The sequence below is a fragment of the Eurosta solidaginis genome, chromosome 4 (genome assembly GCF_040869045.1).
Source record: "Eurosta solidaginis isolate ZX-2024a chromosome 4, ASM4086904v1, whole genome shotgun sequence".
Lineage (NCBI taxonomy): Eukaryota > Metazoa > Arthropoda > Insecta > Diptera > Tephritidae > Eurosta > Eurosta solidaginis.
Window position 1 is genome coordinate 262,128,126 of NC_090322.1, and position 17,695 is coordinate 262,145,820.

The 17,695-nt window shown below is 35.3% G+C and overlaps 1 protein-coding gene across 1 annotated transcript in view; it reads right to left on the bottom strand.

Annotated features, from left to right (window-relative positions):
- Positions 1 to 17,695, bottom strand: part of Cda4 (chitin deacetylase Cda4) — a 196,635-nt gene that overhangs the window by 23,116 nt on the left and 155,824 nt on the right. Inside the window, exon 6 of the mRNA XM_067785879.1 lies at positions 9,803 to 10,022. Coding sequence (XP_067641980.1) covers positions 9,803 to 10,022 — 220 coding nt within the window. The remainder of the gene's footprint in view (positions 1 to 9,802; positions 10,023 to 17,695) is intronic.

A 17,695-nucleotide genomic window follows, 5' to 3' on the forward strand; every position in this document is an offset into this window, starting at 1 on the left:
ATACTTAAAACAATATCGAAATGATTTTAGAAACATTCGCGAAAAAAAACCGAAAACCTCAAATATTATCTCGAAAGGATTGCCAAAATATTTCCAAATGAATCCGGAATTGCCCGGAAATTATCCTGGAAACGTTTCTTAGTCTCAAAATATTACTATGAAACTATACCGAAATAATCTCGAAACAACTTTGGCAAGCTGCAGCAATCAACGGAGGGAAAACGAAAAGAGTCCACAGCTGTTCTTGAGACTCGCAAATAGCTCCAAATTTATGCCTAAAGTAATCCCAAAATGATGCCGAAAACCATTCCGAAATTACCTTAAACTGGTTGAAAATAATCGAAAATCGATCCAAAACGATGCCAAAAGCGATTCTAAAATGTTCAGAAGAAAACATTTCAAAATAATGTCAACATAATCCGTACACTATCGAATGGTTACGAGCTATATATGAAATAAATTCAAAACAGTCCAAATTCTGATAATATCTGGAAAATTTGATATAACGCCGAAACGATCTAGAAATAGCTCAGTTAAGATCCCGAAACATCGAAAGGAAGACGAACAGAATTGCTAACTGTTCTTGAAATTGTCCGCAAATGATTCGCAAATAGTTCCGGAGCTATGTCCTAAGTATTCACGTAATTGTCCCAAAAATAGTTCCGGAAATATCCCGAGCTTATTTGTGAATAACGTAGAAAGTAATCCCGTAAACAACTTGGAATTGATGAATGGCCCAACATGATAACCCAGAAATAGTCGAAATTAAACCAAAATAGTTCTGACATTATCTCGAGAACAGGTTTGGAATAAAGTCAACATTTTATTCGCGACAAGTACCGAAAACCCCTCGAAATAGTGTTGCCATAATCCATATAGTAGTGCTGCAAGGATAGCTAATTATAAAAATAGTTGTAAATTAATTTGGAGTTATAGATGAAATAGGCACTAAAGAACCGGGAACAGTTCTTAAAACATTTTAAAAATTACCACAACCATAGTCCCTGCATGGCTCCGTACAGTATACTGAAGTTATGCCAAAATCAGTCGGAGAATATTCTAGAAATTATTCCTGAAAATATTCCTGCAATTATCAAGAGTCAGTTCTGATATTATTCGAAAATTATTCTTAATGGCAGTGAAAAAGGCCGAAGTATTTCTGAAATAATCTCTTTAGCAATATAAATGAATCAATCAAACGATCCCTAAATAATTAACGGATTGTTTCGAAACAAGACAGAGAAGGTGAAAATTAAATCCCGAGATGGCTTCTATATTAGAAGGAAGGATCTTGACCTCCATTGATATGAATAACATTTATCTGCGAGCTCTCCAACTGCTTTCCGCCTAACACATTCTATCTGAGTGTGGAGTTTATTGCGAACCCATCCAGCCGTTCTCGCGGAATTGAGCCACAAATGCAAACAGCGTGAAGTGCAGATATGGCATATAAACAGGAAAACTTTCACATTATGTACTGAAGTTGTACTCTCACTGAAAAACCGTGCTTTTAACGTGGATTTTTAAGATTTTGAAGATTGGTTGCAAGGTTGCCCCCTATTGCAAATTATTTTACATAGGTTTAATATGAAAATATTTCAAAGGTTGCTACCAATTATTGAGAATACTCCTATTTTTAAGTGAGCTGTTGTTGTAAACTTAATTTTTTTTCCAAGCTGCAGCTATTGAGTATCATCTTAGGCACAAAGGCCACCTATCAAAATTTTTTCGAGCATTTAATGAACTATGCCACATTTAAATGAGATAATCTTTTAAATTATTTTATCTAACGAATACGACGGTAGATAGTGCATTCGAATTTTAAATTTTAAGCTAGGTATTACCAATTTTCCTGCAAGGATGCCGCATATTTTGAAATATTTAAAAAATTATATAAACTATATCAATAAAAAAACAAGTAAGGGCGGGACTGTCTTCGGCTGTGCCGAAGACTTCATACCTTTCATAAATGGGGCTGAACAATAATCTTTTCCCGTACGTAATCTCCAAATAATCGGATATATAAGATAAGAAGTATATATAGTGAACAGATGTCCATACTTAAATGATTTTTAAGATAAATATAAAATAAAAAATGGCAAAAAACCCCCTTACCTGAACGATCGGTTGTATGGGATATATACTATATATAGCTCCGATCAAAGTGATTTTTTCAGAAAATCTTCTGTGATATATTAGAATAAATATCACCGAGTTTCACGTTTTTATATTGGAAATTAAGGGAGAAATTGCCAAAAATCTTTCTATCTGAACGATCAGATGTAGGGAATATATACTATATATAGTTCCGATCAAAGTGATTTTTTCAGAAAATCTTCTATGATATATTAGAATAAATATTACCGAGTATCACGTTTATACTTTCTAAATTCCGGCAGAAATGACCAAAATCGTCTTATCTGAATATAATAAAAAAATACATCCTTGTGCCAAATTTCATTGAGATATCTCAAAAGTGGGGCACCCACTTACCTAAACTCAAAACGACATAGCTTTCAGAAATATTTTTGTCAATTTATTTTCACGTATACAATAATTTCTGACAAGAACTGCCACCTGTACTTGATAAAAAACAAATTTCTTCATGCTGTTCCTACATTTTTTAATCCGGCTAATGTTCACATAAATATACGTACAACTCACTACGTTCAAAATAAAAGCTAAAAATGTTTTTTACTAATGCATTTTATATAATAATACTAAAAATGTTAAACGTGGGTGTTAATGTTACAGTAAGAACAAGCATAATATAAAACGTGAAACAAGTATAAATGCGACCATGAACATGAACATGACTTTCATGTTCTTGTAGGTACTTACTTAAATGCTGCTATGGTTGTATGTTTGCAGTATTATATTTTACAACAGTTTGGTTTGCTTGTTCTGGTTACTATTCCTTTCATGAACATGAAATGGTATATTAACTTTGGTCCGATGTTTGTAACGTTGAGAAATATACAAGATAGACTCACCATTAAGTATACCGAATTGATCAGGGCGACGAACTGAGTTGATATAGCCATGTCCGTCTGTCCGTCCGTCTGTCTGTTTGAACCCAAACTAGCCCCTCATATTTGGAGATATCTCAATGAAATTTGGCACAAGGATGTATTTTTGTATTATATTAGACATTTGTCGGATCCGGTAGGATCGGACAACTATAACATATATCTCCCATACAACCGATCGTTCAGATGAGACGATTTTGGTCACATCTGCCGCAATTTAGAAAGTATAAACCTGAAACTCAGTGGTATGAAAAAATCACTATGATTGGAGCTATATATAGTATATATCCCATACAACCGATCGTTCAGATAGAAAGATTTTTGGCAATTTCTCCCTTAATTTCCAATATAAAAACGTGAAACTCGGTGATATTTATTCTAATATATCATAGAAGATTTCTTGTAAAAATCATTTCGATCGGAGGTATATATAATATATATCCCATACAACCGATCGTTCAGATAAGGGGGTTTTTTGCCATTTTTTATTTTATATTTATCTTAAAAATCGTTTAGGTATGTACATCTGTTCACTATATTTTTCTTAACTTATACATCCGATTATTTGGAGATTACGAACGGAATAAGATTATTGTTCAGCCTCATTCATGAAAGGTATGAAGTCTTCGGCACAGCACGAAGACAGTCCCGTTCTTACTTGTTTTTTTTTATTGTTTTTGTTGTTGTTGTTGTCAGTTAAATGAATCTGTTTACAGGTAATTGGTTGTATGCGCAAAATGCTCAAAGCTACTCATGTGCAACAAATTTCAAGTTCACAAGCAGACAGTCAGACATTGATTTGAGCGATACAATAACCTTCCCCTAACGGAAATGTCGTTTTGTTGCGATTTTATTAATTTAATGTTTTTCCTACTGGTATGTAGTGGTGCATATTTTATGTTTAACGAAGCGAAAAACTTTAGTTGAACTTCTTTAAATTGAAGTAAATTTTATCCAAAGTACTTGAACGAGGTCGTGATGGTGAATATTTATACTGCGAAACTTATTATTTCTATCAACTTAAGAAATCTTTGCGCCATATTAAAAGGAAACAAGAATTGCATAACGAAGTATCAGGTCCATATCTCACACCACGTTACCAAATTTGTGGTCAGTGTATGCGCCAACCTAGGTAGCGTCCGACTATGTGACTAAACAGATCAGGGGTCTCCATCTACAACATTTTGCTTCATAGGAGGGAAGCAGGAGGTAATTATGCGGACCATGAACACGAGAAGATTTTACGTAAGGTTGTCTATTTGGCAGTTTTTGGACAGAGCCTTCCGATACTGAGCCGCACCGACAAATATTTACCGACGGCATTACCATAGCAAAGGGCGTTGTTGTGTTATTTTTTCCTTCATATTGAGTATTGAACTACTGAGCTTGTGCTGGTGGGTAGGTAGTACTGCAATTAATATTATTAAGCTTTAAACGTTTAATGATGATAAGATCGAGTGGAGAGAGAAATGATATTGCAAGCTTGGGACGGATAACTTGCTATAAGCGACTATTCAGATTTGGAAAGAGAGGGAGTTTCGGAGATAGCAAGCTTGGTAAGGGAGCAACCAACCAGCCCACACAAAGAATTTGGGTTGGGAATGAAACATGAAAAAGGACATGAAAACCTGCTCACAATTTATTATTATTATTGGGCCTCTATGCACCTTTTCTTATATGTGTTGCATTTGACCTTTCGGCATTTTACTCTATGTGGGTCTTTGAATGTATTTAAGTATCTCTACTGGCTTTTACCTCATATCACGAATGGATTTGCAGACATTCGCACTAGTCGGGAGAGTATCTGCCTTGTCAAAGGGACGCATGTACAGATAGTGTGAGATGGGGTTTCATCTTTCAGTACACAATAGCGGCCGAGTTGGGTGATATTGTAAGTAGTCTACATGGCACATAGTACACAGTGAGTTTCCGTGTGTCCAATCTACTTCGAATAATGAGTTTGGCTGATACTTTCGTTGCTGAGCATTCAGTCCAGTGTTTTTTGAACTGCTTTGTTTCTCAGCTACTTTTGGTTTCACTAGTGTGTGCTCTAGTGTATCTACAGAAGTGTACTGGACCATAAAATGCAACTTTAGCACCCCACCTTACTAGTTGGTCTGCCTGTTCACCTGGTGCCCGGTCACATATCCTATTCCTGTTTTTGGCTTCCAAATAATTAAGGATTTCAACGCATTCACACACCAGCTAAGAAATAGTTCTTAAAACTTCATGGCACGCAAGAATGGCTGGCTGTCTGACATAATGAGAATAAACCTCTCCGTAGACATTCTCTACCGCAAACTGCTATTCCATGGATTTTTGCACGAATCTGTCATCATCTTGGTTAAAACGTGACCCAGACTTCTAAGTTAGGGTCAGCATGGGGGTTCCTTTTTCCCCAAGGAATTGTGCCCACCATGGACACCACTAAGTTTCTTTAGATTTATAAATATACCCGTTACTATAACATTTTTGTCATAACCAACGTAATTATTGCCATAACATAATTGCCGAAAGCAGAACCATCACCATAAACGAAGTCATAGCCATAACCGTAACCACAGTCATAATTCCTCAGCTAAACTAAACGAAACCGAAAACAGCGAAGTTGTAACCTCAATTATAACTAAATCCGTAGCCGTAAATGTAGCCGTAACCATTATATTTAAGCCGTATCAAGAACAATATCCATTAACGTTACTATTAGCATAAACGTGACCAACCATAACCATAGGCTTACCCTAGCACAACGGTAATCTAAGGCAAAACGTAAGTTCCCCTAGTGACAGTCAGCGAAGCCTTTACACTACACGTAATCCCAAGCTCAACCATAATTCTGAAGTTAACCATAACCATAACAGTGTAAGATCAGTTAACATAACCGTTAAAATAACCGTCACAATAACCATAAGAATACTCAAGTGAAATTGTTACTGTTGCTACCAGAGTTCTCATAACCATTCACACACCGTAACATTGACTATAACTATTAAGAAGCCCATTTCTTTTCATTTTCAACTTCGCCATCGCCAAAGCCTCTTTCTCCGCATTCGTTTTCTCTTTGTTATTATCACCTTCATAATCAATATAATCATTAAAATCACCGTCATCATTATCGTAACAATAACAATAACAATTTAACAGCAAACTCATCCTTTTCCTTCTTCTGTTTCGTCCATACCTTTCCTCTATCTTATTTCTCGCTTCGCTTTGTTCTAATTTTTCTTTCCCGCTCCCTTTAGAATTGTATTATTCTTTCTAACACCCTACCCTATTCCCTTTAATTCTATCTTTTCCTCTTTTTCAGTGAGCGTTTTTTACTAGTTACCTGAGTCTTTTTTAAGAAGCTATATTACGCGTAGCGAGAAGAAAATAAAAATTCCTACAATGATCAAATATACCACTTGACTTTTATCAAGCTTTGCAATGAGCATAGTTTTTGACAAGTCATTGTTGAAAATTGCTACTGAAGCACTTAAAAATCCATTTGATGCAATTCTCCAATGTAACAACAAAACATGTGTAACCCTTACATTGTTCAAAGAGTAGCAGAGCTCTCACAATGCACATGTAAGTACCCAGCTGACGTACTCATTCCCATGAGATTCAATTGGGCCATTATAATGGACAAACTCAGATATGATACAAAAATATATATCTCTGAGCAAATATCAACATTTATTTACAAAAAAATGCAACATATTTATATACATATATATGTATCTTTGTTGTTGTATAAAACTTACATACTATTGCAAGTTTAGATATCTTGTTACTACAAACAAATGTAATGCATTTACCAAAGCTAAAACAATAGAGTACTAAAAAAGAAGAAAGAAAGGAGAAAGGTCAAAGTATCAATTTGAAAAAGGGTTTATAAAAACAAAAAGTAAGAGAAGCGGAAATATCATTTGAGGATTAAAATGTTAGAACAATATAAATTTATTTGTAATTGTTTGTCCGGGTAATAATGAACTACAGTAAAAGGGCTTATATAGGATATATCAACGTGTACATATTAGAAAGGTCTTTGTAGTTAGATACAAAATCAAGAAACATAATGAATACTCATTCGTAACCGTCTGAAATAAGTTTGATATGCATATTTGGTTCTAACTTATATGAAGCTTCTAGCAGAAATCTCCATAATCAAACTTCCCTTCAAAGATGGATCCCTCTCCCCATAGTTCGGTAAAGCGCACACAATTTTCCACTTAACAATAAAAATTTAGCGGCCATTCTATATATCTTACTTCAAACGGGAAACAGCATCTGCCATGCTTAGTTGAGCATCACTTAAACTTTTGTGCACTGTACCTAACTATGTTCTCCCCAGTGCCCTTTTGAGGGAATGACTGCCTTTAAACTAAAGGTAAACCTGACTGAGATGGAGTCAAAGTTGACAAGTATCAAAAGTCAGAGAGCCGCCCCTATCAAGAAGCCTGTGTAACGACCAAGCTGCAGCTGCTTTGACCCCAATATCCATAGGATATAGACTAAGCGACATTCAATGCCAACGCATGTGTTGTTTTAACAGCGCCAGTGATGCTAAGCAGGGCCTTCCACTGTACTGCCACTAAAATTTTGGTAATGCTTGATTTGTTTGATGCGATCCACTGGATCAGCACCAAATAGGACATAGTCAACTCTGTTGCGATCTCATGAATACAGTGTGCAGCACTAGGCGAGAACCTCCTGCTCCCACCGATGGGCCCCTCCATCAGTACAAGCAAATTGAGACCTTTCTTGCACTACCTGCACATTTTATACTTTCTTGACAAATAACACCTATATATATTCTTATACTTGTAAGACATTCCCAGCGGTATTTCCCCAATAAAACAAATAACGCTTTTATTTTTTCAAAGTTGACAGACGACTAAAATGGTTTAGACGATCTGTCCACCCCATCTATATTGGCCTGAAAAACATCCCCGCAGTTTGTGCAGGCTTAAAGCCCTGCCAGCAGCTCGTTTACTACATTAACCTAAGAAGAAGATACAACATATGTCTCTGAGGGTTCCTGTGCGTACCAATTTCCTCAGGCGCAGTTCTGTTGCACAACAGTTTTATGATAACTAAGTAGAAAGGCATCTAAGGAATATCCTTTTTGTCACAGGGACTCTTCCAAGCAAGTGGTTAGTTACTGCCGAACGAATACAGCAAAAATAACTAGCTATGATGCCTACAGTAACTCCGAAGGAGTCCTGAACGCTGACCGGTGTCAGAAATCTGAGTCGTCTTGTTTGCAGTGCTGGGCATCGGCAATAATAGTGATAAATCGACTTCGTGAGAGCATCGGTGTAATGGCGCAATGAACTGCAATACAACCATGAGTACTCTCACGCAGATCTGATTTGCTTGAGAAGGAAGCTTGTTTTACTCATATACACACATGTCCATTGAGGCCTCGAAATGGTTCCGGCTGAGCCACAGTAAGCTTACTGCCCTAACCTTAAATTCCTAGATATTTTTAAGAGGTAACACAACTCCCTATTCCTCATCCATTTTCGAGCACTCTATGTAGAGTTTATTGCTTCTGCCACTGTCTAGAGCTGCACCGATATGGTCGGAGTCGAGTGTCAAAGCAGCTAAGATTCAAACAATAAGTGCAAATGATAAAAAATCAGCGGTAATACTTAACTCTGTCACTTGATCCAAAAGAGCGAGCGTTGCTCTGGAATTGTGTTTATGTAGACACGAATACGTTCTTCGTCAGGTCTCTACAGTTGAGAACCGTCATCGGTGTCAAATTCTGTTACACTTTTTTTAGTATTGTCTTTTAAGGAAAAGTAAGGCGCCAATAGCAAACCCAACAACAATAATAAAAGTGACCCAGCGTATGACAATAAAGTAAACCTATCTGAGACACACTTGTTTAATGTAACGTGGATAAGATAGCCCAATTCTACGTTCACTATTTTATATCATTTATGTAGGATAGGTTAGGTTAGGTTCAAGTGGCTGCCGTCCACATCGGAACGGCACACTTTGGCCTTTATAGGCCCATTGCGAAACCACACTGATTTGTTCTTACTCTCCTAATCAAACCACTTCGTTGAGTTTGTGAAGCTCACTAAGCGTCGTGTATTAACCTCAGCTATATTAGTCAGATCTACGAGAAACATCTTGCCCATAACACGGTGCCTTCTTCTACCAAGCGCTGTTCATTCACAGAGTAGATGTCTAACAGTTTCTGGCGGATAACTATTTTGTCTCCCTCAAGAATGGAATAACTGTGTAGAAAGACATCATAGCTTTGTCGAGTCCTTGCTGGCAGTATGGGTAGTAGAAAATTTAAAATGCCCTAAGGGCTTAGAATAGCTAGTGGTTTCTTTTGGATATAGTTTCTTGGGAAGAAGCTACTCTTTTCACTTAAAACACGATTGAAAATAGCATGTTGGAGAATGGAATAGAAACTAAAAGGTTCAGCCCGTTATCCTACTGCTATTAAACGTAAAATAGCAAAGCTTGTGAATATCTCATTCCTAATTCCGATGTATACCCTTGACCTTACTTATCAACTAATCATCAGACCGCGCACAATTCAAAAAAAGGACAGCGTTCAACACTTAGGACGCTCTACTTCCCTATGAGAAGAATACTAGTACAGAATACTACAGCATGGTGTATAAATAAAGTTTTTGGCTCTAGCAATGTCTTTGCTCAATGCGGCTCATGTAATAACCAAAAGAAAAAGTCCTTATATTATTTCATGGATAATACTTTGGATAGTGCGTTTGTTTACTTATAAATATAAAAAACTGACTTACTTTGTATTGAGTATTGCGTCCTGGTTTCAAAAATGGTGCACGCATGCCAACCACATCGTTGACCGACACATTGGCAAAAATTTTGAGTATTTCACGCATGCCAATCATTTCACCAACCCATTCTTCATAGCCTTTGTCTTGCAGGCCTTGTTGTTGTGAAATGCTTTCCGTGGCGAACTCATGTCCAGCATAGCCGAGATGTTGAATTTGTTGGTAATTGCTGGAAGTAAAGAATTTTTTATTTTTTTTTTGATTTTTGTTTTTATTTTTTATTATTAAATAAATAAAAAAAAAAACAAGTATTATTTTTTTTACAAAAAGCAACCAACTAATACACCCAAACATATCTGTACCACATAAAAATATGGCTACCAGTGTGTATACGTAACATTTTTGTATTATTATTTGGCATACAAGACCCTGCAAAAACTCGTGCGATTATTCCCTAAAGAGATTGGTCTCCGATTGATCTCTTTTGTCTACATGTGGGCAAAATTTATCCCTTTTGGTACCTTTCGGGTACAGTTGGGATTAGTTAGTTTGAAATCTATGTAGCCCATTTTAAGAAATATTAATAAAAAACGGCGACGAAATGAGTAAAATCAAAAAAGATTACAGGTGAATCTAATTATTTAAGAAAAATGCGGAGCCCTATACCGAACCTAAATTACTAGCACTTAACGACTACGCCAGATTTAAAATTTTCGGAGAATATTTTTTATTCTTTTATTAAAAGCGGTCGAACAATTTACATCAAATAGATTTGTTGGCTTGGAAAGCCTTTCGATTGTGTTTCTGCCACGAAAAATGCGACTGGTCCCTATTTGAGTCCTTATTGAAGCGAATACAAAAGGAAACAGCTCAGCGCATACAAAGAGATCAAAACTGGCATTAGTCGCATACTCCTTTGCGACTCGTCCCGGACTCAAACTAATCGCAATTTTTGCAGGGGAGTTACATACAAATATATAAGTAACGTTTATGCAAGTTAGGAGGGGTGACAAGAGGTCAACGGCCATAACGTCAATTGACTCTATGACCACTTCAAGTGGCCACAAAGGCTATTAAAGTTATGACCATATGAAATGGTCGCTTCGTCAAACTTCAAATGGTTACAAAGTGAAGCATATTGACATTAAGATTATCATGATATTCCGAAATGGCCATAAGGTCAACTTTTTTTTTTCTCAAGTGGGCATAAGTTCAATTATTTTATTTTGCACCTCCACGTATTAAAATATTTACAACTATTACGGCAACGTTTTATTGTTTTCGCTATATCTTGTTCGGTCTCGAATGAAAGGAGACAAATTAACTGTGCGGCATCTCCGTCGCTATTTCTTCTAACTCTGGGTTCATTGAAATGCAAAAGCTGGCTCTTAGAAGCAAGAGGAATTTATTCAACTAAGCGTCTAACTAATAGAAATCGTGATCTTCGACTTATCAAATATTCCAATTATTGCAATGATCTTATATTCGATTTTCATGACTCGAAAAGTGAGGGGGGGGGGGGGGGTGCTAGGAGCTACTTCGTATTTTAGAGCGCAGAATATAGCAAAATAATAACAACGAGCGATATGTTTTTTGGGTTGGCAGGGCATTGCCTTCCATTATCACTTCGGAATTATTTCGGTCACTTTTAGAAGGTTAAAGGTATTATTTCGTTGTCCTTTTGGGATGATTTAAGAATCAATTCGTGGTCATATCGGAATAGTTGTAGAGACTGTAAGGATCTTTTAGAAACCATTTCGTGGTTTTACGGATCATTTTGAGGTAAATTTGTCGTAATGTTGTGATGATCTTGGCGACTATTGAGGGACTCTCCCGGGACTCTCTCGAGATGATTGCGTAATAGTTTTCGGGATAATTCTGGGATCATTTCGAAATCTTTCTATCGAATTTGGAGATCAAATCCGAAAAATATTCCGTAATGCTTCCGAAACTGTCGTGAAATACCCTGCAGTAATAGAGAAACCAGCGACGAATGTGCATTGGCAGTACATTATTGGCTATTAAAACTGCCGCTCTCCGGGACATATTAATTTTCTTGTCACTCAATAAGATGGATTTAAATGTAATGAAAATAGTATACTGAATATTTAATACTGTTATTAGGCAAATAGTCACCTATGCTTCCATAGTTTGGTGGCAGAAGGCCACGCAAAGAATGGCAACAGCAAAACGAAGCAAACTGCATCAACCAGTTTGCATTGGCATACCGGGTGCGCTGAAAACGTTCTCTGCTGATGCACTTAGCGCTTTAGTGGGAATACCTCCCTTCCCTATTCTGAGAGAGATAGAGGCACCACTAGGCGCACTAAGACTTCAAAATATTTCTGAGCTGAAGCTAGGAAACTTGATAGGGCATATGAAAGTAATAGGAAAATTGGGAGTCAAAAACAAGGTTTTGTTAGGATGGGTTCACGGGCATCAAGTACATGAAGGCAATGAACATGCAGATTACCTAGCAAAGCAGGGTGCTATAGCAGCATTCTATGGTCCTGAGCCCTTTTTGTGGACTCACAAAAGCACACACCAGTGAAACCATAAGTGAGCGGGAAAGAAAACAGTTCAGACGTCAGTGGATTGACTGCCCAGGGCAAAGACAGGCCAGACTGTTTATATTTTGGTAATGAAAGTATCAGACAAACTCATTAATCTAAGCAGGGAGGACCTAAGAACTCTCACTGGGTACTATACGGGACACTGTGGTCTACTATATCACCTAAGTAAGTTAAATCTATCCAAGACTCAAGTTTGTCGTATCTGTGAGTTGGAGGATGAAACGCCGGTTCACAATCTCTGCGAACGTGTCGCTCTTACTCTTATGGAGTAAAAAGCCTAAAGAGGTAATCAAAAGCCTCCACACACAAAATAAGGCTGAACGGTCATGTACAATAGACCTACACAAAGGTCGCAGTGGTTCCAGGCCTAATAATAAGTAATAATAATGTAATCAAATGTGCTATGAACAGAGTCTTCCAAAATAGCATTTAAAATATTTTTCTTTGCTAACGTATTCCTAGAGCCAAGACGGACAAAATCATTAGATACAGTTTTTTAAGTTTCATACGACTTTTCCGTGAAAGCCTTCAAGTCAATTGATTGTCGCTCATCACACTTCGAGGGTACTTTCCAATGTAGAAAGATCAGGCATGACACTGCGGCAAAGTACGGACGTCTCCTTTATTTTTAAAGCTAAAGATATTTGCTATGACCGCAAATAGGTTTCCAAAAGTTGTGACCTTTTTACAAGGGACGCAAAATTATAATTATTTTTTTTTCGGAGTCGAAAAAGTCCTGGTCAAAAAATTGTCCTTGGTGAAAATATTTGAGTTCCCAAGTATCTCTATAGCAATATCATGTCGAAAAAAATTTTTTTTTTATTTCGGATGATTCGTTTCTTTATTATCAAGCGGGAATTTTATTTTGGCCTTAAAATATAAAAGTCCGGATTTAACTTTTGTTTCCGGATTTTTATTTTTAAAAGTCCGAGTTTAACTAGTTCTATCGGACTCAGTTAAAAAAATCCGAAAATAATTTTTATCTTGATCCAAATATATTAAAAGTCCAAAATTAATAGTTTTGCAAGGAACTGTATTATTAATGGAATAATAGTTTCGGCCCCTGCTTTTTACCAAAATATTGATTTTCGCAAAGTTCGGAAAATCTTTCATGGGATACTATTTGTGAGAGATACCATACCAATATTTCAATATCTACCTATCGATCCATATAACAAAGATTCAACAGCAATGACATATTTGGTACATACATGACGAATACGTAATTTTTTTGTATGGAAAACAATTTACCTTACGACCATTTTAAGTGGTCCTAATACCAATCGATCTTATGGCCAATGGAAATGGCCATTGGGTTAACTGACCTTTTGACTGTTGACTTTATATCGCACCACTATTCCGAACATCTTTATTGGTAGCTCAGTTCCTAAATTTTTTGAGCTTCGCTCTACAACATGCTAAGGAACTAGTTCTTATTTGGCGTTTTTCTTCTAGTTTGAAACACTTAAGGCTGCTCACATGTTACTCATATCCCTGCAGCATTATGTGTATATGCATTTGCTAATACAAATATATATACATAGCAAAATATTTAAATTCATAAAATTATTCATATTTATATTTTAGGCAAACCGAAAAGCTTGCACTAAGAACAATAGTGAATGAATTTTTATCAAAACAATGCTAACAAAAATATTTTAACGTCTATATGTGTGATTATAATAGAATCGTAACTACGATTTTAGAAGGAAATATAAAAGTAAAAAATTAGACAAATATAAAGGGTGAACCATTCATTTGCTTGTATTGGTGTGTCTTTGTGTTTCCCTAAAGGGTGAACAAGTTTTGTTTGTTATGTAGGTACGGATGCTGCTGCAATCAAACAATAACAACAAATAACAAAAAACAAAAAATCTGTTAACGGAAATACGTTACAATAGCATATACATATGTACGTGGCTGTATGTATTATGGTTCATCGGAAAACAAGAACATTTTATATAAGAAAATAAAATATAATAAACCGAAGTTGTGGAATATTTTGTTCTATCAAATAAGTTTTTGAAAAACAGCCAATAGAAATTTTGTAATTTATGTTTTATGAATATTCAGACAAATATGAAACTTTACATACATACATCGTATGTTTTAAATAAAAAAAATTTTAGTTTATTTTTGTTTATAAAAATGAAAACCGTCTTTGCTAAATTTATTGATGCATTTGTAAATCTTTTGATACGTGTTTACCTAATAGTTTTGAACTTGTATTTTTTGTATGTTTGTACAGTAGAATCGCGAAAAAATTAACTCTCGAGAAAGTTAAACGCTCGGCTAAGTTGACCGAGCTTGAGCGTCCACGTAGCGCTCTAAAAAGATAAGTATTGGTTAACTTTTCTGAGCTTTTTCAAATTCAACCATTTGTTTGGCAATAAAAACAAGTGAGGGTATTCTCCTTGTGGGTGGTGTTGACGTCAGCATTGACGACATTGAAAATTGGAACGACGTACGGAAGATGACGAAGATTGCAAAGTCCGATAATGATAACGAAGAATCAGCTATCGAACAAGATATGCAACAACAGAAAGTGAGGTTTTCGGAAGCAGTTGAATGCATCAATACGTTGATAAAGTGGTACGAGAACAATAATGATACAAATCAGATATCAGATCTTATTAATATGCGGGCGAAAATTGTCAAAAGCAATTACACAAAAGAAAAAAACAAAGAAGTCTCGACTGCTTCTTTAAACCAGATCTTACAAATTAATAAGTACATATCAACGTGGCATACGAAAAGTAACACTTACAAAATTTTTTCATAGAGTTTTTTTGTAAAAAGATTTTAAAGTGTTCATATGGCACGTCGATATTTACAATGTGAATAAATTAATATGTATGTTCTGTGAGCTTGAAATCAGCCAGTACAAATTAAATCTAAGTTTATGCTCTGTAATGATTAAAACTTAGTCATTTAATAAATTCAATATGTTATATCCGAAAAAATATGTTTATTACTGCATTTTATCAAATTTGAAAACCGATTGGAAAAGTTAATATTTCGGAAAAGTAAACTACACTTGGGACATTTTGGTTAACTTTTTCGCGATTCTACTGTATAAGTATTTGTAATATTTTTTATCAAAACGAGCTATGCGAATATGGATGACAAATTAAAGGTATTTTACGTCGAATGAAACATAATTTATTCAAATGGGGTTGTAAATTTCTTTCACTTTACTTTTTTTATATGTATATTAGAATGGCTCGATTTATTAACCGATATCGCGCCAGCGATTTTTCGATGGGATTTGGGCACAGGAAAAAAAGTTCCACTACGCATACCCAAAAAAATTATTTTCGAGCCTGCAAAATTTGATTTTTTTGACTTTTTTTTCGACTTTGATTTTTTCATGACCTACTAAAAAAATGTTCATTTGGTTGTAAAATTTTCATGTATAAAATATTTTTTTTGTCAAAAATATTTTTTTTTCAAAAAACCGTTATCGTCAAAGTTTTTAGCGGACATTTCTGGGTCGGACAAGGTATACATATGAACATTTTTTTAGTAGGTCATGAAAAAACCTTAAAAATCAAAGTCGAAAAAAAGTCAAAAAAATTAATTTCACAGGCTCGAAAATTATTTTTTTGGGTATGCCTAGTGGAATTTTTTTTCTTGAGCCCAAATCCTATCGAAAAATCGATGGCGCGATATCGGTTAACTTTCGTCCATACAAATCGACCCACCCTAATGTATATGCTACTGTCTTGGAAAGAACTCATTGAATCGAATTTGACAGATAAATAACGTACTACATTATTAGAGTTCTATTTAGGTGTTGCCACTAAGATTTTTTCACAAAGTTGCCACCTAATTGTAAATGTTTCTTAAATAAAGAGAGATATGCCAATGCAGGTATCAAATTAAAGTTGATTTGTGTCTTATTTATTTATAAAATTATGCTTAGTTTTATTGCTTTGCACATCCACTACACCACTTTTTACTTATGTATCATTTTTGAGCATAATTCAACAAGGTTGCCACTCATTTGTATTTTTTTAAACACTAAACTAAGTACAGTACAGTGAACTGTTTGCAAGCGGCTCAAACCGATTTGAATTAAATTTAATACGTGGATGTTGTATTACATAGCAGGTTACGCCGTTCTTATCCTTACAAATTTTTACCCTCTTTTGTTTATTTCTTTTCAAGTTCAAATGAAAGTTTTGAAGCACATCAACCGAAATGAATGAAATTTGGTACACGTATTGTGTATCATATTTTTAGATTTCCTAGACAGGGCTTGCCACTAAAAGTGTGTTTATAGGTTGACACCTATTTGAAATTAAGTAAAATTGTCCAAAGTAGATCAAAATTACTAAACGTATAGTCACACAAAATTGCCAATGAAGCTTGTTACATTTCGTCGACTTTCTGGCAAAATTTACTAAGACCAAAATAATTTGATGAATTTGAAGTTGACAACCACAAATGTTGAAATGGAATGTAGCAAGTTTACTGTCGAAAATTTTCTTTCTTGAAAATGTTAACTCAAGAATGATGGAATGGTTTGGGTGGCTTTTGCTTGACGCCGACGATATAATATTTTGCATATCCGCTACTTTCTTGAAAACGGGCAGAGATCGCGAGTTACACTCGAAGCACTATTATTATATGGGTGTTGCTACCGCATATATTTTAAAAAAGTTGCCACCTGTTTAAAATAAAACTAATCACTAAACTTTAAAATAAATTAGTTTGAATGTATCTTGTGAAGCTGTAGAATAGTTAAGAAAATTTAAAAGAAGCTATGAAATAAAAATATAAAAAGTAAGGATGTCTAATTTTGGATGTAACCGAACATTATATACTGAGCGTGAATTTCAATTGTACAGTTCATTTCAGATAAATTACTTCTATAATCCTACTGAGACATAATTTAAACACAAACTATTCCCAAAAAGTAAGGAAGTCCAAGTTCGAGCGCAACCGAGGTTGAATTTACGCTGGTGTTTATTTTATATATTTATTTACACATCTGCATTTAAAGGAAACATAAAACTCGAATCTTACGTTCCAATATTATGAACTTTGTTAACATAACGATTGATCGTAACGTAATCAATAGTTCCAGATAAATATAGACTTCCATATAAAAAAAATGCTCAGTTTGAAAAATCGTCCATCTCTTTGTTCATCTGTCTGTGATATGTGACTTGACTAAATATTGCGATATCTTATCGACTTTTGGTATATGGGTTCCTTGGCACTCATCTCCCATCGCTATTGACCGAAATCGGATGATAACCACGCCCATCTTATTTTATATATAACATTTTGAAAACACAACAAACCTGATTATTTAGTAAAT